This window comes from Lissotriton helveticus, chromosome 3_1 (assembly GCF_964261635.1).
Source record: "Lissotriton helveticus chromosome 3_1, aLisHel1.1, whole genome shotgun sequence".
Lineage (NCBI taxonomy): Eukaryota > Metazoa > Chordata > Amphibia > Caudata > Salamandridae > Lissotriton > Lissotriton helveticus.
The window spans coordinates 1,036,522,602-1,036,543,122 of record NC_136061.1 but is presented as its reverse complement, the minus strand read 5'-3'; the positions used below and the strand labels follow the sequence as shown (position 1 = coordinate 1,036,543,122).

The 20,521-nt window shown below is 43.0% G+C and overlaps 1 protein-coding gene across 1 annotated transcript in view; it reads right to left on the bottom strand.

Moving 5' to 3' along the window:
- Positions 1 to 19,873, bottom strand: part of SLC25A12 (solute carrier family 25 member 12) — a 513,431-nt gene extending 493,558 nt beyond the window's left edge. The window contains exons 1-2 of the mRNA XM_078681570.1: positions 19,786 to 19,873; positions 17,400 to 17,453 (exon numbers count right to left, since the gene is read on the bottom strand). Of these exons, the coding sequence (XP_078537696.1) occupies positions 17,400 to 17,453; positions 19,786 to 19,797 (66 nt within the window). The 5' untranslated portion in view covers positions 19,798 to 19,873. The remainder of the gene's footprint in view (positions 1 to 17,399; positions 17,454 to 19,785) is intronic.
- Positions 19,874 to 20,521: the final 648 nt, after the last annotated feature.

Here is a 20,521-nt window from a genome sequence, read left to right as displayed (position 1 = left end):
GAAAAGGGTGGGTCCACCTGTCTCACGTCAAGAAGTTTCATGGACTCCGAGAAAAAACTTTTTCCAAGAACATTTTTAAGGACTGCCAGAATTCTAAAAATTGCCCTATTCTCAAGGACTGTCCCGCTATTGACTTTGACTCAAAGCCCTCCCTGTTAGAGAAAACTCCGCAGCAGGAGTATAAAAAGAAGCTCCGGTCTAGTAAAATAAGTCAGCCAGTTTAATTGTCTAAGTCCCCCTCGGGTGAAACGGTTAGACAGGTTTCTGACATGTATGAGATAGACCCCCATAGTGAGAGAGTTAGTCAAAACTCAATCAGATGCATCGTTTTTCTAAGTTTTATATTGTTTTTGAGTTTGATGGTTACCTGCACAAGTTATGCATTTCATTTATGTTTTCCAATTTCTCATGTAAATAAGTTTTCTAATGCTACAGTAGAGCACACATTTAGTGATCTGCCTCCTCACGAGCTATCCTATCGTCTTGCTATGCGCAATAACACATTTATCCGTATGTTACACTATTCACACCAGACCAGCAATGCCACTAATTGTTGGGTGTGTGGTCGACTCCCCCCTTTCCAGACACCGAAGGGAGTTCTGCCACTCTTTCCTTATCCGTTTTCACATAATGGTTCGTGTGGAGCGTGGTCCACGTTAACGTCATCCTCAACTGATATGTCCCTTCTGAATAGTACATGTTTTCCAGACAAGCAAGGTCTCACCCATAGAACCGGGTTAGACCTAGAAAATGAAGTTTATAATTTAGGTAATTATTCTTCGAATTTTATGGTCCTGAATGTTCAGTCTGATACTACTCCAGATTTACCTGCTATTTCAGTACTACCAGTCAAAGGCGAATTATGTGTCCGAAAAAATGGTTCCGCACATGTAGGACATAGTGATTGTACTACTATTGTCAAGTATAGTGACAGTGGGAAATCTATTTTCAAAGCCTCACGTCATTCTTATTTTGTTTGTGGTCAGACCGCATATGTTCGTCTGCCCCTCGATTGGGATGGAACATGTTACATTGCCTTCCTACTGCCACCAGTTTTCCTAGCCCCATCCGATTATCATAGAAACACACATCTAGTACACATTAGACATAGAAGGGAGATTGAGTCCCCGATTGTCGATCAAACTGAAACTGCTCTAGAACAGTATACAGACTTCAATAGAGGTTTCTTCTTCTTTATAGGACCTATCCAGAATAGTAAGTTAATCCGTAGGTTAACCAGAACCCTTGAAGCAGTAGTGAATGAGACTACTTCTGCGCTAGGTAACTTAACCGAAGAGCAATCTGCTATGAGATTTGTCGTGCTCCAAAATCGTCTCGTTCTTGACGTCATACTGGCCGATAGAGGAGGAGCATGTAGAGTCATCGGATCTAGTTGCTGCATTTTCATTCCTAATAACGCGCCGTCTGTTTATTCAGCTATAACCAGACTTCATAAAATTGCCCATCAGTTACACCAGAATCCAGGCACCTGGACATGGTCCGGTTGGCTCTGGAGTATAATCTCTGCCTGGGGATGGAAAGTATTGTCATTCCTAGGTATAGCAGTAATGATCATTTTCAGTTGCTGCCTCTGTTTACAATGTGGCCCTGCGATTTGCGGCATTTGTGCTACATCCTGTATTCCAAGTCCTAGTCCTAAGTCCCGTTCCAAGACAATTCGAGACGAGCAAATGATACTGTATGAAATGATAGATGGTATCATGAATATTGATGTTTCCTGATGGAAACGTAGTGACAAGGAGGGAATGTGGAAAAGTAAATTTTGCCATGTTCTGTGTCCCTACGTGTTCCCCATCTTATGTTATATGTGCATGATTAATATGCATATGTATTCCCTTATGATCGATTAAAGACGCAATTTTAGTTGTGTCCATCTCTAGTATGCCAGTTTTCAGTTCTCGTTAAAGCTACGAGTATTAGGCCTATGTAAAGTTATGTTGCCACGTTTTACAGTGTGCACGTTAATTCATTGAAAAGTCTCCGTTTCTAGGCCTCAAAAGGGCCCGGACACCAGATTCAGCTCCTGTCTCCTGAACCGTCGCTGAGGAGCGATACAGCCCCCACCTGTATCCCTGACCCTTCACTTACTTCCTGCCTCACAGTGCCCGGCTCGGCCTGGCTCTGCCTGCCAGTCTGCCAAGAGTATGTTATGATTCTAGTTATCAGTCCAGTCCTCCTTCTCTGCATTCCTAAAGCTACTGAATCGCATCAATAGTTTCAGTCATCGTCTAGCCTTTACGTCTCCATGTAAGAGAAATACTGTATTAATGGTCATTTAATATTCCTCAACACGCACTACATATAGAATGATGCATGCACCAGTCTTAGAGTCTGTTAGCCTTTACCCTGATAACTTTTGGATTCTATCAAGATGTTCTCTATACATCAGATACTAGATAGTGTTTAGGTACATGTCGCTCTGACACTCCAGACTTTCGTCTCCTCTTCTAGCGCAGAAGTCATAGCCCCCAGTTCCTCCTAGTAACACGTCATTGCCAGCTTGCGCGCACCACTAGGTTAGAGGTCCCGGCTCCTTAGGTAGCCCCCTCCATGTTTCCGCCCCGTTTATGACATATTCTGTTACGTTTACATCACATGTCTATGTATACGCCTCTTGTTCCACCCACTTTATGCCTTATCTTTCGCGACTGCTATGAACTCCACCCACTGCTACGCCTACTATACTGAATGTAATGCAATTGTTTAACTATAAATATTGTGCACTGTTATTAAAAGTTACCCCCTTATGCTCCCAGATCCTGCCCCCCGGCAGCTGCCATCCCATTCCCATGCAGGTTGTCCTGTTCCTGTCCTTTATGCCTGATTAAAACCTGCAAACTCCAGCTACCTCGAATCTTGACTCTTATTTATTGAGCTATCTGTTATTGTATATCTAGTCAAAAATAGAACAGGTATTTAATTATTTATTTACCACAAGTTCATTTCTTTTGCATAAGAAAGAATACTGTTCAATAAATCCTTTTACTGAAAACGCCTGTCTTTCTATTTCTCTGCACCTCTGATAAAACGAAGCATGCACGATTGACTGAGTAAAATAAATATCTATTGTTTCCACAACTCTGAAGATCAGTTTTATTCTTGGGGAAACAAAGTTGTCATGTTTATGCGGTTGTCAGAAACTAATCCCTTCTTGTGTATTCAAGAAAGTTTTTAGTGACCGCTGAGCTAGCTGGCACTCACAATTAAGTCTAATATATTCGATAGAGACCTAGTCGACCCAAGTCCTCCGTCAAATCTATAGGATATATTATTCCAATGCGCAGAGCCTATTGGGAATATAGGAACTACACTACATGGCGCCCAACGTTTGGTAAGGCACTAATTTAATGCTAGATACTAGAGTAACTCAGTCGTGCTTTTCACAGAGACCCCTTTTTTCCGTAAAATACTCCAATAGACATCTGGAGTGGGTAAAGGGATAAAATATCCGCCATTACTGAGTAGGACGAAAATCCTATGTATTAGTTTTTGGTTTGTTCAACGTTGAAGGATACAGTTTTCCAAAATATTGTGCACCTTATCTTTGTGTCCTTGAAACTTGCTCTACAAACTTTCAGTCAACAAAATGAGTGACCCCGAGACCGGTGGAGCTGCAGGAACTGCAACTCATCCGGGTTTAGACGTTACAGGTTTCCAACAAAATGACCCGGATGCTATAATCATCCCGGAAAACTTCAGGAAAACCATTGCTAAGCTTATAACAAATGGCCATCACCTAGAGGTAGTAGGGTAATTTTTGTTATAGAGGCACACGAATATTGGCAGACAGAGTTATTCTATTCATGGATAGTCTTCCCTGAAACAAATGCAGTGTCGCATGTGTTTCACTTCTACAAAGTAGAGGATAATCCAGCGGAATACGTTCCTTTCGAGGACATTAAAATTTCACTAACTTACCAAGAGCATCAGCTCTGGTTTAAAGGCCCCCTACAACATCAAAATCACATTACCAGGCTCGGTCCACTAGGTAGACCAGGAGCAACATGGCCGGTACTAGCCAGCTATACACCACATCGTGACATTGAAGAAATGTCAAGTGAAGAACTATTAGTTCAACTAAAACAACTAATAAAAATACATAGACAATTGGTTCAATATGTCATGCGGACTCTAACAGTCCAACCTCCTATAAGGATTCCACAACAAACCCCACCCACCTGGGGAGCACAAGTAAAATCACACCACAGACTATACAATCAGTCATTGGTAAATTGCCAGCAAAAAGGGAACAAATTCCATTCTGGATAGCTCAGAAAATTACTCAAATCGTGGCAGTATTTCCAGATACTACCCCTCATGAGAAACACAGGATTCTAACAATCTGTTTACCAATGGGGATCACACCACACCAGGAGGACTGCGACTCTTGGGGTACAGTCTTTGCTGCAATCTACACAAAAACTCATGGTGTTCCGTCTATGGCGGTGATACCAGACGTCCTGAAACAGATTAAAAATGAATACGGGGCAGAGCCTACTTTAAATCTGGGTATGAAATTACTGAAAGATTTCAAACAGATCTCAGCTATAATATTAGCTAATATTAAAGGTGAAGCAGCATCCGTGGCGATCCGCCAAAAAATAAGGGAAATTTACATAACTGAGCAACCATATGAACTGGCCAGATTAATTGAAAAATCCTATGAAGAACTAGGAAGAGATAGTTTGGGTGGGAAACCAGTTAAACCCCAACAGAAAGTCCTGAAAAGGTCTTTATTAAAAACACTCTCACTACTCCAAAAAGAAGTCCTGATAGATATCAAGATACTGATACACGTTCCTCTCGTACCTTTCAGACTTCCTCACAGAAATCGGAAAGAAGAGGACGGTCAGAACACAAGGAAGAACGCGTGAGGTCCAAAGACAAAAATAAGGTAGCAGGTCTAAAAATAAGACATGCCGAGGATCTTGAGGATACAACTCAAGAACGGGGAGTGGGCCCAGACAATGCTGGACAGCGCAGCAGAAGTCACCATAGCTCGCAAGATCTTGAAGGATCATCTGGAGACAGTGGACTTGAATGAGTACATTCAAGTTGAAACAGCTGATACCAAGGTTAATGTACCCCATAAGTTATATAAAGTAACCTTCCAGATGGAGGGGGACATAACTAGGAAAATAAGAGCACTCTTTTGGGAGAAGCTCTCTAAGAGCTATGACATTTTTCTAGCTGAAAAAAACTGGCCATCAGAATTTGTCAGGGAGTGCCCACATGGCGAAGACATCATTATTTCAGTTTCTAAGCTCGGTTACCCACTTAGATTCACGCATCCGTTTTCAGTGTTTAGCCTTTGGACTATAGATACCGCGAGAGGCCGGGGCGATCACACGTGACTTCAGTGTGACACCGGGTGGTGGTATGACGCTGCGTTCGAATACACTGGTGAGTTTTGTAATGCTGATAACGTCGTTTTTTAACTCTTTGACTCTTGGGACACACTTAGTCATAACACGTTTGCCTCTCATCTCTTTAACTTAGAACTGTGAATCCACGGCTCCTCTGTAAAACTCGGGCTTGTAAGCAGCGCTCACGCCCCGAGGTTAGATATATAAGATTGTTATGATCACGATGTCATTACTCACTACGTTCTGGCTCGGGAGTGCTCACTTTTGGTTCTGCTTGATTCCTTACTTCATATAGGATCTTGTTTCTTTGGAGAAACAGATGCGAATATTTTGAGGAGTCCTTGAAACTCGGCAGGTATGAGGTCACTTATGTGTCTACTACTAGACGGGTTACCCTTTCTCTGCTAGTCAGCATTTATAACCCACTTCTGGTACTTTTGTTGTATCTTAGGTGGTTCCTCATATGAACTTCCATGTCAGGTATTTGCAATTTCATCATGTCACCTCACGATATTCACTATAGCCGGTTTGGCAGTCTCAGCACTTCTTTACAGTCCCTGAGGGGATATGGTTGAGGAATCATCCCACTGGGTTTCTTTGGGGGCTACCTGGACATTTAGGTGGCGTCTATTTTGACTACACTCTCTTTCAGTTCTTTTATTTCTATTCTTTTCTTACTTACTATTCCTTTTTCACATGCAAGTCCTCAGCACGTTCACTATATATATACATAGCAACAATTGTATTTACTTAACTAACTACATACTGAATGAATCATGTTTTGTGTTGTAGATTCTGATGTAACCCATCAAGAAGAATTTGGATTTTGAGAATGTAAATGCTATACACGTTTCGTTTATGAACACCCCCTGATGAAGGGTTCTGGAGGAACCCGAAATGCATTGGGTTTTTGCTTTTGGAATGTGTTCTGAAGTTTTAATTTATGCTTTGATTTCCTCATATCATTGTTTCGGATAAGGAAATTTGTTAAGGGAGTGACTTTTTATGTATAGAACTTTAATACTCCAAATAATCTCTGGTTGTTCTCAATTGACATGGTATAAGCAAAAAGATTATGAGTTTAATGAGACTGTAAAATTTCATGATCATTGTATATTACTTTCACACAGAATTTTGAGTAATTTTGATGTAAGCAAATAGGCATTAGTAGCCAGAAGTAGTGCGACACTAAGTCTTTGGGTTCCAAGGACTCCACTTTGAAGACATCATTACGCCAGCCTTCTCCAATCATATTCCAATTTACTTAAAATATACTTATGCCAGAAAATGGGCAGTAGCCCAGGCTCCAGCATTATACAAAAATCATGTGGGATGGGATGAGGATTCCCCTCACCATAAAATGCAGTTAAAAACTCAACCAACTGCACAGAGGCAGTATCCAGTTAAGCAAGAAGCTAAAAAGCAGGTCAAGGAGATCTTAGATCAACTTGAATACCAAGGGGTGATTGAAACATGCACCTCGTCCATGAACAATCCTTTGTTTCCTAGCTCCAAACCAGACAATACATATTGTCTAGTCTTGGACTACATACATTTAAACTCTTGTTGCAAAACCTTTGCAGTACAAAATGCACACAGAGCAGCACTAATGAATAACATTGGGCGTAAAAAATATAAAACCACATTAGATATTTCTAAAGGTTTCTTCTGTCAAAACATTGCACCTGAAAGCAGGAACTTGACTACTTTCTCAATTATGGTGACACATTGTCACTTCTGTCGTCTCCCCAGGGATTCAAGAATAGTCCAGGGTTATTTTCAGCCAGAGTAACGGAGTTACTACAAAAAGTAAAGTAAAGTCCACATTTGTAAAGCGCACAATCAACCGTAAGGGTCTCTAGGCGCTGGGGGCCGTCGGGAAGATTAAGCGAGCTATTGCCCAGAGTCACATGGTGCTGGGCTGACCTGCCGCCGGAGCCGGGGATCGAACCGTGGTCCCCAGATTCCAGCGTCAGTCGCCCTGGCCGCGGCGCCACACCTCTTCCAAACGTATGATGATGAGGCATTATCTTATGTCGATGACATCTATATAACAGACGATGATTTGGACAGGCACTTGAACAGAGTGAATACCATTATACTTGGATTCGTCTCTGAAGGGTACAAATTAAACTTTAAGAAATCAAGAATTGCCCACCTCTACGTCCTTTTTCTGGGATACGATTAATCAAATGAGGGAAAAAGCCTGGCAGCCACCTTTTTAGAAAAGTGTGCGCTGCTCCAATCTCCAAAAATGCTGACAAGCGTACAGTCAATTCTAGGTTTCCTGAATTTCAGAAGAACATACATTCTATATTACGCAGAAAGGGTTGAACCTCTCTACAAATTAATCAAACCTGATTTCAAAACTGCTAATTGGACTCAAAAACACACAGAAATGTTAGGTTCAGTGCAAACAGCATGTTAGCAACAAAACATTTACCAACACGCGTTGGTAAATGTCAACCTTGTCATCAGAATCATCCCAGGAAGATGCGTATATACGTACTTAACCTTTAATGAAGGTGAAAAAGTACCAATTGCTTATAAATCACACTTGCACACACAAGCTGATATGAAATTCACTTCTACAGAAAAAATTCTGACAGCGGTTCAAACTGCAGTAGCAAAAGAGAGAGCCCTATCACAGGGTAAACGCATAATGGTTGTTACTCTTGTAGCTGCTTTAGAGGCAGTGACCAAAGCGAGCATTCCTAATGCAAAGGCTTTACATCAAAGATGGATACAATGGCTTAATTCTCTTGCTGCAACAGACGTTGAATACGTTTTTGACCCCCACTTAAAAACACAAGAATTTCTACAATACGAACAAGAATGTCCTCTGCCCACTGAGATTCTGCCTCTAGAACAGTACGAATGTATAATTTATACAGACGGATCATCACAACCCGCAATTGGGGGTAAACAAGCTTATAGTGCTGCGTGCGCGATTGTTAAAGATCGCTGGCGCGATGGTAAATTCCAACCTAGAGTCAAAAAAACACAATCTCTCGGAGACTGTACAGCTCAGCGAGCTGAACTACAGGCTTTTAAGATGGCGCTTGAAAATACCGATCGCGAATTCCCCACACTCATAGTGTGCGATTCGTATTACTGCGTTCAATCTTACATTGAATACTTGCAGAACTGGGTTCAAAACGGTTTCAAAGATGCAAAAGGTGGCACAATAAAGCATAAGTTGCTTTGGGAACAATTAGTTCAATTACAGAAAGAACTACAAAAGACTCACGTGATCCATACACTGAGTCATCAGGGTGATGGCGTTCACGTTGAAGGGAATTCATTGGCTGATGAAGCCGCGAAGGCAGCTGTGCAAACGGCTTCCGTAGCTGTAATGACTCGTTCGAAAACAAAAATAGACGGCGAAACAATGCTAGCTGTCAATGCCACAAGCAAAGGCAGCGGTGCAGCGTTACCTCTAAACTATCTACTCAAATATTCATACATAATTGATGCTAACTCCGCCCCTTTTGCTCGAATCCCTGGAGTGGGGGATAGAGTAATTCCAAACAGGAGACAGAGAGGTGCCTTGATACAAGAAGCACATATGTGAGAGGGTCTGATACATCAAGGGCTCTCGAAATCTATACTAGAATTAAAAGAGATGTACTGGTGGCCAGGGATGAATACCCATATTCACAAATTTCTCAATTAATTGCTATGACTGCAACAGAGATTGCAGCAGAGAACGCAGCCAGATACCTGACTACAGTGTAGCCAGCCCAGTACAGACACCATTGTTAGACCGCATTAGACTATCTACACGCAGACGTCCCTATGGATAAATGCGGTCCCACAACTATTAGGACAGATTCATTTGGATGTGGCCTCAGTGCTCGGCTGACGCCCAAACTGTTATAAAAGATTTGCGAGTCTTTTACGGCACATACGCAGTCGGCACGCTACATTCTGACCAGGGTCCTGCTTTTAGCTTACAAGGAGGCCATGGCCAATCTGGGCGTTGCATTGCGGTATTCGAGTCCATTCCATCCTGAGGGAAATTCTGTAGTGGAAAGAAAAAACCAGGACATAAAGCAATCTATAACAGCTAGGGTATTAGGCTCTGGTGACGGGTGGGTCAAACATCTAATTAGATTAGATTAGATTAAAATATTTATAAAGCGCATGGCTGCCTCGGCAAAGAGGGGTCCCAGCGCTAAAACCAGACCAAGCAGGGAGTATAGCAGAGGGAAATCTTCCAGGGGTGGGACCGGAACAAGACGAACGGGGAGGATCAGGCCTGGGAAAAGAGCCACGTCTTCACGAGACGTCTGAAGGCCTGATGGTCAGGATTGCTACGGATATGAAGGGGGAGAGAGTTCCAGAGAGTAGGGGCCAGCCGTCTGAAAGAGCGACCGCCGGATCTCGCTCTGGGAATGTGAGGGATGCAGGCAAGACTCTGGTTTGCCGAACGTAGGGCACGTGAGGGGGTGTATCGAGTGCAGAGGCCACTTAGAATGTCATGTGCACTGCCTGTTAGTATCTTATGCGTGATGCAAAGCATCTTAAACTGAATACGCTGTGCCAGTGGGAGCCAGTGTAAACGGCGGAGGAGATTAGATGCATGGCTGAATTTAGGAAGGGCAAAAATAATACGTGCTGCCGCATTCTGGACCCTCTGCAGTCTACTAAGCACAAATTTGTCAGAGCCGAGCAGAAGCACATTGCAGTAGTCCAGGCGGGCCAGTATAGAGGCTTGGATAATCAGTTGGCGTGTTTGGGCATCAAAGAGGCCCAGGATTGGTCGTAGGCCGCGCAGTAGTCTAAAGCATTTCCCGACTACTGACTTAGGATGTGTTTCAAAATTGAGAGTTGTATCCATTAGAAAGCCTAGGTTTTTCACCACAGGTTTGGGATCAGGGGGGTCACCTAGCGCTCAAGACCACCAATCATTTGTCCAGAGATGGGACTCTTTGCCAACCAGAAGAATCTCTTATTTGGTGGAAGTTAATTGCAGGAAATTTGCTGTCATCCATTCTGCAATTGCCGTGATATCTTCTTTAAATTTTAATTTACCCTGCTCTGGGTCATTAGACAAGGCAATCACCAACTAGGTGTCATCAGCGTATGACACCAGGGATATTCCTCGTGCTTTGGCCATCCGTGCCAGGGGGCTCATATATATATTAAAGAGCGTGGGGCTCAATGCAGAACCTTGAGGGACCCCACATTGGAGAGAATGGACTTGGGAAAAGAAAGGAGGAGAGGTCACTTGGAAGGTCCGGTCGCTCAGAAAGGAAGAAAACCATTCTAAGGCTTCATTCCCAATACCTGCTTCTTCCAAACGAAGGAGCAGAATTTCATGAGACACCGTGTCAAATGCCGCGCTTAGATCCAGCAGCACCAATGCAGATGTGCTGCCGACATCTAGCGCACATTTGAGTTGTTTCGACCACAGCCAATAAGACTGACTCAGTGCTATATCTAGGTCAAAATCCATTCTGGGATCTGTCCAGTATATGATTTGAGTCAAGAAACTGTGTTAAGATGGAATTCATATGTGCTTCCAGAATTTTCGAGAGGAAAGGGAGAAGTGAGATCGACGGTAATTCTCTGATTTAGACACATCAAGTGTTGGTTTCTTGAGCAGAGGGACCACTTTAGCATGTTTCCAAGATTTAGGCACTGTCGTGGTCGAGAGGGAGAGATTGAGTAGCTCCAGGCATACAGGCAGGAAACCTTGTTGAGTTTTCCTGAAGGCGTCTGGTTTAAGAGGATCATCTGGGGATCCGGATTTAATTTTAAGAACTAGTCTCTCTAATTCCCTAAGGGAAATTGGGGGGAGAGAAGGACCGTCTCTGAGCCAGTGGGAGTGTTTTTCCCATAGGCTCTGAAAGGTGTACCATGATCAAACTTATGGTAAATATCTGCAAACTTCTTTAGAAAGAAGGTTGCCAGGTCTTCACAGTGTTTGTTGGAAGAGATAGTCTTGCCTAATTCCCCTGGCACCGAAGTTAGTTCTTTCAATAGAGAGAAAATAGTTTTGTTACGATTGGTGCTGGTATTGAACAAGCCAGAGTAGTGAGCTGTTCTGGATTTACGCACCAGCTTATGGTAGGATGTAATGGCCGCTCTATATATATAGTGCTTTGGCCTGGGGGTCATACAATAAGTGACCAACGTAGTTTAAATAATCTGCCAAGAAATTCTCTGGGTGGATTCACTCTATATGAATTCCTTTTTGGTACTAGAATGCTTGTCCAGGACCTTGATCGTCACACTTCAGTGGTGGAACAAAAACCCTTTGATATCAAAGACCGTTTGGCTGTTTTGCAGGACTTAAACGAGAAAAGGAGAAAAAGCAACACACTACAGAAGCCAATGACCACTGAAGGAGAACCCCCCATCCCAGCAAGGCCTGTCTGGATTCCAAAGATTGGGGATCTAGTCAGAGAAAAGATTACGGATAAGAAGGAATTTGAGCCTTCTTACAGAAAACCGGTACTTGTCCTAGCAATCCACAGATCAAGAACAGTATTACTGCCGCCCCTTGCTGGAAGAAAAGAGAACAGGTTTGTATCTATCGACCTGGTCAAACCACATCATGTGGCCAATAATAAGTAGTAGGCCCAGTGGACTCCAAAGATGTAGCAGAAGACCAAATGTTGCTACTATCCAAGAGATTCAAACTGAGAGACTCATCACCTTTGAAGAATCTGCAGTAAGAAAAGAAGGACTATGCAATAAAGCAATGGAACTTGTGCCTCTCGAGACCCAAATAACAGTTCGTCAAGAAACACCTGTCTACAATGATGTAGCATCTGACTACACTAATATGATGAATGATCCGGAAGCGCCAGTGATTTCAAGTAATCCTGATGGAATACCAACCATTGACAGAACTGCCTCTGGCTATTTCATTAATTTTGATACGTTTTCGGAGGATCCCAGTGAGTCTGAAACAACACCAGCAAGTAAAACTTTTAAAGATCAAGTAACAGAACTCTTTCAGCAACTCGAAAAAACTTATCTGGTTTCACCATGGGTTGAATTTTGGATTGCACTAGGTGTAATTTTTCTCCTACTTTGGCTAATCCTGGTATTAACTTTGGGAATGCTGATAAATGGAAAATATAGTAAAATGGACACAGCAAGTAAGAACATCAACTTGCTCCAAAAGCCACACAAATCATCTCATCGTGAACAAAGGGACTTGACATCAGTGAACATCACAGCCATTCCTATACCTGGGGGTATAGCATGGAACAGAACTGATTATGACATCTATGGTCCTGCAGACAGTGGTTGTGGATTCCACATCAATTCAAGGTGTTCTTGAGTGACTTTGTTTCACCCAGCACGTTTTCTGATGATTGGGACTTGAGACGGTTAATAATATGATGTCAGATTTAGAGATGTCTGCTAAATTCACAAAACATTAATACTTAGAAGGTTCATCAGATTATGCACAAATGTATCGTTATAATCATTATGGTCATCATTACTTGCACAAATCTGAAAACCCTAGGAGTATTTACAATTTCAATCAATGGGAACATTTTCCGATGCCAACAAAAGGTAGCTCAAAAACATTTTATGAAAAATTTTCATACTTCTCAGGTTTTAATGTCTCGAATCCGGAAACATTTTTCTTTAAAAATGTTAATAAGACAGGAATGAAAAGTATGTTAACCAAAACAAAGCAAATTTATTCAGCAGCTTTTTATGCCCAGCTGTTTCATTAGGTTTCGACTTTTGGAGTGACAACATAGAAACGAAAACTGTCTGGGCCTAAAAATACTGGCAAGTGCAGGGAATAGAAGCTTTATTTTGAGCCTGCATTATCCCTGAACAAATAATGTTTTTAAATGACACTGTTCAACAGACATCCTAACTTGGCCTGGCCAAGATAAAAGATTTGAATAAACCGTCCATACCTACACCTGGACCTGATAGTAAAACACTTCAGAGGGAGGGGTCGACGTAAAATTTATTTTTCTACAAAACAGAACTGATCCTGAATGGAAAAAATGGTTAATCTGGCCCACAGACACGAATAACTGTCAAGATAGATTCCTGAATAAGACACAAGGGTTTACAATAACTAGGCCAGATTCAAGATATGTCCAGAGACAACATCCAGGGATAGTAACAACATACAGTGTAGGAAAACTGTGCCTTGCGTGGCTACAAAAATCTACACTCATAGAGGTTAAACAACACTTATCTTTGCTTAAAGATGGCGTTGATTTGAGGGACTTCTTACAGGGTCCTGCAAATCGACGTCATAAACGTTTCATATACTCAGATATAAATGCCGGTTATAAAGAAGCTTGGAAAGCGACACAGGCAGAGACTGCAGAAAGAATATGAGAAATGTATCGTATTAATTTAAAGAAAGCACTCTCTGTAGTTGACAATGGGTTAACAACCTTGTCATCCAGAATGTATTCTTTGGACAGCATAGTATCCTCTGCCATAGACATATTGGAACAGGACTTGCTCATACTACTCCATGGACAGTCACAATTACGTTCTATAATGCTTTTAGGCTGGACGTTACAAAATCTTCATTCTGGATATGTGCCATGGCGTCTAATCAACACCACGTCATTGTTTTCTGTATTTAACCTTACAGATAAACAAATCACTTTGGCACAAAGAGGAGCAGACTATACGGTGCTGAGCATTGAAAAACTGGAAAGATTACCATTAACTGTTTCAGAAAAACCTGCAACAGAATGACTAATACATGGGATAATCACTCTGCCTGTCACAATTTTCAATACTGTTTGAAATATATACCGGTTGCCGTGTATGAAAGGTTGGGTAAGGAACACATAAAGTTGACCTGGGAATTACCATACACACACAGATGTTAGAGTGGGGGAAAAGAAGTATTTCTTAGTGGTGCACAATGCAAAAGCGCACTAAGCGGTACACTTTTATGCCAGGGTGTTAATTTACATGGAGCCTGTGAACGTTTTTCGAACAACTTATCCTGCCACCTGCAAGGTTCTCCAGCTGCAGTGATAGATCCAATTTTTAGGCAGCTTTCTAACGGGAGCTATATAATGTTGAATGATCACAGCTGTTGTAGAATGATGCCAGGAATAGCCTATCTCGTAACTGTGTCAGACAGGGTCACTTGTTGTATGCAAGTACTGTTTCCTAAAGCTAAGACAGACGGGGAGTCGCAGTTATGGCCTTCACTGAACATCTCTTCTATTTGAATTGATACTTTAAGCAGAATGAAAGCCATTTTTTTTACAAAAAACTGTGCCACTGACCACGTCCAAAGAGACGTATGAACTACAAGTTGAAAGGTCCTCTGCAGAGATACATGCCCTTTTATCCACAAACTGCCCCGTACGTTTCGTAGAAAGGGTAGGTCGTATCTTAAACATGTCTGATACCAGTGGTATTGTACATGTATTTAAGACAGTTTTTTTCAGGACTGTTAGCACCCTTTGAAGCAGTCCTCAGCATTTTTCCAAACTTTGTACACTCTGTGTTCAGCAGCCTGCCTCTCATTTTGGAACTCGTAGCAGGAATGCTATTCTTGTTCCTTCTGCTACGATATGGCAAGTCCGGTCAGCAGCGATACCCAGATTACCATAGAGAACACTCTCCTGGCAATGAAGTGTTGTGAGCGCATGATACAGATTCTGGGCCTGGCTCGTCTAAGAGACCTGAATACCATGTGGTTCCTATCATTCCGACCAATCTGGCAAGATTGCATTTTACCTGTTCTACGATGCCTGCTATGTGGAGAAGAATGCGTGTTGGACATCTGTCTAACACTTCCATCAGCACTGCCAATGGATGTTGATACCTTGCTTGGTTCGGTAACGGCCCATGCATCGTGTTGCCCCCAGCGGCTACCAATTCTGATACGGCATTCATTGAGATCTCACAGACGCAATCTGCTGACGTTGAGATACGTGGATCGACAGGCACACAGGTACCATCTCCTTCGAAGATTGCTAACGCTGACTGCAATGCTTCACATTTTTGTGCTATCGGTTTACTTAATGAAGTGGTCCAACTTTCACCTACTGTGGTAGACTATTTCTTTGCCAGCTTAGAAGATTTGATGTTTTCTCTCAACAACGAGAATGACTTTTAAATGTTAGCACACAGCGTTCTATGGGACTCTGTATTCGACCTTCACTTTTCAAAACAAAACTTCCAACTTTACAAACTCTATTTTTCTGCCATTTTACTTTTTCCAAAATTTAACTTTTTTATTTGGGCACAAAGTAATCTGCTTAAAGTAGAACTATTCTTAGAGAACAAGAATTCTTTGAAACACTTCCAAATTACAATATTTGACCTTGTCCACAACCTAAACAGTATATATTGTGTCATGGAATGGTCTCGACCTTTCTTCTATATTTAAGAGCCATTTTATAAATGTAATTTCATGACTCATTCTGATAAGCATTTGTCCAATGCACACTACATGCTTTGAATGAAAATATCGCCTTTTTTAATTGTGCACAGCACAAATGTACTTCTATCATGTACAACCGTTTCAAATGCATTTTATGTATTTTGGGAGGGATTTTTACACAGCATACTTTAGATATGTTTAAAATACTTAGAATTTAGCAATATCGAACATAATAAAGTGGAGTGGGTGTTGTGTAACATTTTAGGATCCAAGCGAACATATAGCCTGATTGCGCATACGAATAACACCTATGAGGAGTTCATGGGGAATAACATGCAGATTTTGGTGCTTAATGCACCAAATTCTGCATAATACGGTAAATACACTGTTTTCCCCTGTTGGGTCAGAACTGCAGAAATTTAAAGAAGGTTGAGTTATTAATGCATCTGATAATTATCGGATACATTAAATACCTTGAAACCCGTAATTTAGATCTGTGCATAAAAATTAGTTTTCGCATGGATCGGATAATTACGAGTATATTGTGGCTCTAGTAAAATTGGGCTGAAGTTGGATAAGTACAACCCCGTTGCACTGTAAAGTTGCAACACAGTATCTGTCCTTGCGGCCATGGCTGAAATACCAGCAACAAAGTATCCCTCACTCCTTCCACGGTGGATGTGGCTGGCTACAATGGCCCAGCGTTAAGTATTTGAGAGTTGTATTAACGTGTATTCCACCAGCTGCTTTAGAACATTAACACTTTATATATGCAGCAAAAACGTAATGAATCAATCGCTGTCCTATGAAGGGATGATGGGTAGTAGATTCCCTGGCGTTAAGAAACAGAACAGCTAACGACCTGACAACCCCACTAGGAACATACGAAGTGCAAGCTTGGAAGAATTAAGCTTTCTCAGACTTTAAAGAGCTGAATGAAATTTACGTTTATTTAACTATGATGCAGATTACAACATGGGTCTTACCTAGTGAGAAGAGGAGCATTCCCATTAACAGGTGTAAGGCGTTAAATTGAAGCCTAAGTGGAAACTCTCTCAAACTTCCGGCTGCACCGCTCAGAGGTGCAGCAACAGCCACAATTACTTCCGGGCTGCCCCTCTCAGAGGTGCAGATACGCCTACCACCCAGAGTGTTAGGAACAGCGCCCACAGGCAGAACTGAACTCTTGTTCGTGCGTAAACATTTGAAATGCTAATACGTGAGCGGAGCCGGGTGTGGGCTCTTCCTCCAAGGGACAGCTGCTCCTCCTCGGCAATAAAAAGATCAGGCCTCTTAGAGGAGCCTAAAGGAGACGCGGTGTGCTGTGGCACTTTGAAAAGCAGCACCAGGTTTAGCTTTCTAAGCACGACAAGCACCGTGGAAAAAACGCACTTCGCGCAAATCACTCGTGTCAGCCAAACCATGTTAAACTCGCACCACAGAATAGGACCCAGAGCGCAGCGCCAGTTCACAGAGGAGTCCCCGGGGCCCGCGAACGGTGCAGTCACCGGGTGACCCCGGGAAGGACGCAGAGCGCCGGCCAATGTCACCTCAGTGAGTGTCACCGGATAGCAGCGCCAGGCCGCTCGGCCAATTCAAGGGCACGGGCTTGGCTCTGAGGGGGCGTGTACAGCACTCGAAGACCAGCAACCTACCCGTAAGAAGATGTCTTTTAATTCACTGGGGTCGGCCCTCTTTGTGGACATCACCTGGGAAGAGAAAAGAAACGAAACACGTCACTTATGTCAACACATGAGACAATAGCAGCAATTTATCATCAGCTGTGCGTGACACCCTTTCCAATCTGTATCTTTTTGAGACACGGCGTGAAGTCTGTCTTTAAGTGGTATGCCATCTTACACACTGGTATCTTTACAGAACAATGAGGCTAACCACAGTCCATATAAAATACAGCATTGAATCGGTCATTGTTTCTGGTACAGCACTGTCTTCATGGGGGCACTGACCTGTCGCTGTCTGTATACAATGCCCATCTATTGCAATCTTTGCACCGTCGTCTCTCACTATCTTCATGAGCCAGCATCCGATACCTGGCTGTCTTTACTCAACAATGTTCATCCATTGATACCTCCAGGCTACATGCTTCATATGACGTATGGCATGACGCATTTGAACTATCCCTTTACCCGGAATACAATGTATTGCCGTCCTTATTTGACACGTTTTAATGCTCACTAAACTACACTACACTGAATCTGGTAATACCGTTATACATTGCAGTATATACTGTTGTGTGGTATTTCTAAGGCAAAGCCTAAATTCTCAGTAACAGCCTAATTTATTTCTATATTTAGAGTGCAGAGGGCCCACATATCACTGTCATTGTGGTACACGCCTTGAAACACGCTACTCTTTGTAAAATGATGTGTTCTCCCCTCACTTTCTTTGTAGGCAAACAGGTGAGGCCTGCCATTTCAAAGCTCAAGTGGGAGTCTATCTAAGCCTTCCCTGCCTTTAGAGAACAACACGGCTAGTTCATTTTAGGGCTGTTTTGTCGGACAACCTCTTTACTTTGCCACACTGCTCAGACAGTTCTCGTACTCCACACGATTTGTGTAGAACACGTGACTGACCCATCAACAGCTTTATAACTGCACTTTCTAATCCATCACTATCTTTACATGGCCATTAAAAAAAACTATCTAGAAGTGTGTCAAGTAAACTGCCACCTTTAAAGGCCTTGACAATAAAGATATGGATATCATTTCATGGCAGTATCTAATCAGTATCTTGACAGCAGCCAGCTTCTTATCTATAGTTATCTTTCTAGGACATTGTACCCTACCTCTCACAAGAATATCTTTCGAGCACTTATGGTCTATTCTAGCCAGATCTTAATTCCGCAGAGGCTCAAATATAATTTTATTTTTATGCACACCATATTTAAACTAACACTTGCTTTCTGGATGGAGGTCATTACAGAACGACTGTTCATCTATCAGTATTTTTATGGGAGACAATTTCCAATCTATTACTATATTTGTAGGACAATATATAACCTGCACTTACCTTTGCAAGACACAGTGGCACAAATATCAGTTTCTTTAAAAGATAAAGTATTTCATATACATGACACTGTGTCTAAACTATCACCATCTGTTTAGGACGATCGATGTTTACGTTTGCAGGATACAGGGTTTATTTAGCTCATCACTTTATTTTTCGAACACCACTCTTTCAATATTGGCCAGTAAGTCTACTTTCGATTCCATTAGGTCACACTATCTCATCAATCTCTGTCATTATAGGACACTGAAGCCTGTTTATCACTAGTTTAAACAAGTAAAAGTCCCATGTACCACGAGATTCACAATGGAGAGAGTTCCACAACCCAAAAGTGGATTATTTTTAACCGATTCGTGTGATTTTTAAAGCAGCCAAAGCTTCCGAGCACCCCTTACTTACATAACCAAAGTGATGGGTGCCCGCTAGGGAGAAAGTGAGGAGAAACAGCACTTTTGGCACTGACAGGAGTGCCACTAAGCAGCAGACTCTCTGTTACACGCACAGGGACCTTTCAGAGCCCTGTTGCACTGAGCAGCCAGAGCGACGTTCCAAAAACTAACACCCCAATTTGCAATCGCCCTGCACCGCACGCCCGGTGCCTGCTGAGATTGAGCTGTCAGCAGCAAACCAGCCCCGAGAGGCGGAGGGCGCCTGACGCTCGGACCCTGATCTCTGTGTGTTACTAGAACAGTCCATACAATGTTCCCTGCATGCCAATACATGGCTGAGGCACAGAGACAGCAGCGGCTCCGCCTGTCCACGCCACCCGCTGCCACGGTGGAGGCTGAAGAGTCTTGGGCATGAGAGCAGGGGCACAGAATGCCCACGCACTGTGCCCAGGCCAGAGATAGAGCCAGGCCCTCTGCAACATGGGGCAGCGCCGCCCGCGCCCTGATGCGCCGCCCCGGCCCCACTCCCTCGGGTTAAACAATAACTATGTATCGAGCGGTTGCAAGCACACGCCAGGGTTTCCCATGCAATAGCAAGCAGCGGCGGCGGCGGGTTCAGAGTCACCTTGAGCGCCATGCTGAGGGCTGATGTCAGAGCTGCTGCTGCTGCTAACGGGTGCGCGCGCCCGGCCTGCCTCGCGCGCGCGATGCTAATCAGTGAGCGTCCGCGGGCTCGCGATTGGCTGCTGCAGCCGCCGGGCCCCGCCCAGACCGGGAAGTATCACCTCCAGAGGAAGCCACCAACGCCCCGCCTCAAACTTGCTCTCAGGATTGGGTCAAGGCAGGCAGGCGGCCTATAAATACACACGGTTCACTGGTGCGGGACCCTGTCTTGACATGCTCCAGCGGGAAGGCGTCGTAGGTGTTCTTTGCCACTGCCTTCCTTCTGCTGTTGCTTGCCAGCAGCACGCCGTGGAGTGTGGCTTTTAATGTAACTCAGACTGATGCTCCAGGTTTACCAGCTGTCTCTGTGATAGTTTCATATATTGTATTGTATTGTAATTACATTTATATAGAGCTTACTACCCTGACGAGGCATCGAAGCGCTTTTTCGGGGAGTAGCACCCATAGAGGATTAGTGTTCAATTAGTATAGTGAAACATGCAAGTACATTTTAAGTGGTGGATAGGTTTGTCAGTTATTTGGAATGATAGCAGAAGGATAGAGGAGGAGAAAAGGTTTGTATTTATATAGCGCTTGTTACCCCTGATGGGGTGTTGAAGCACGCTATTCAGGAAGTCCGTAAAGGATTAGTGGTGAATTAATATGGTGAAATATGAAAATAATTTCATTCAATTTTA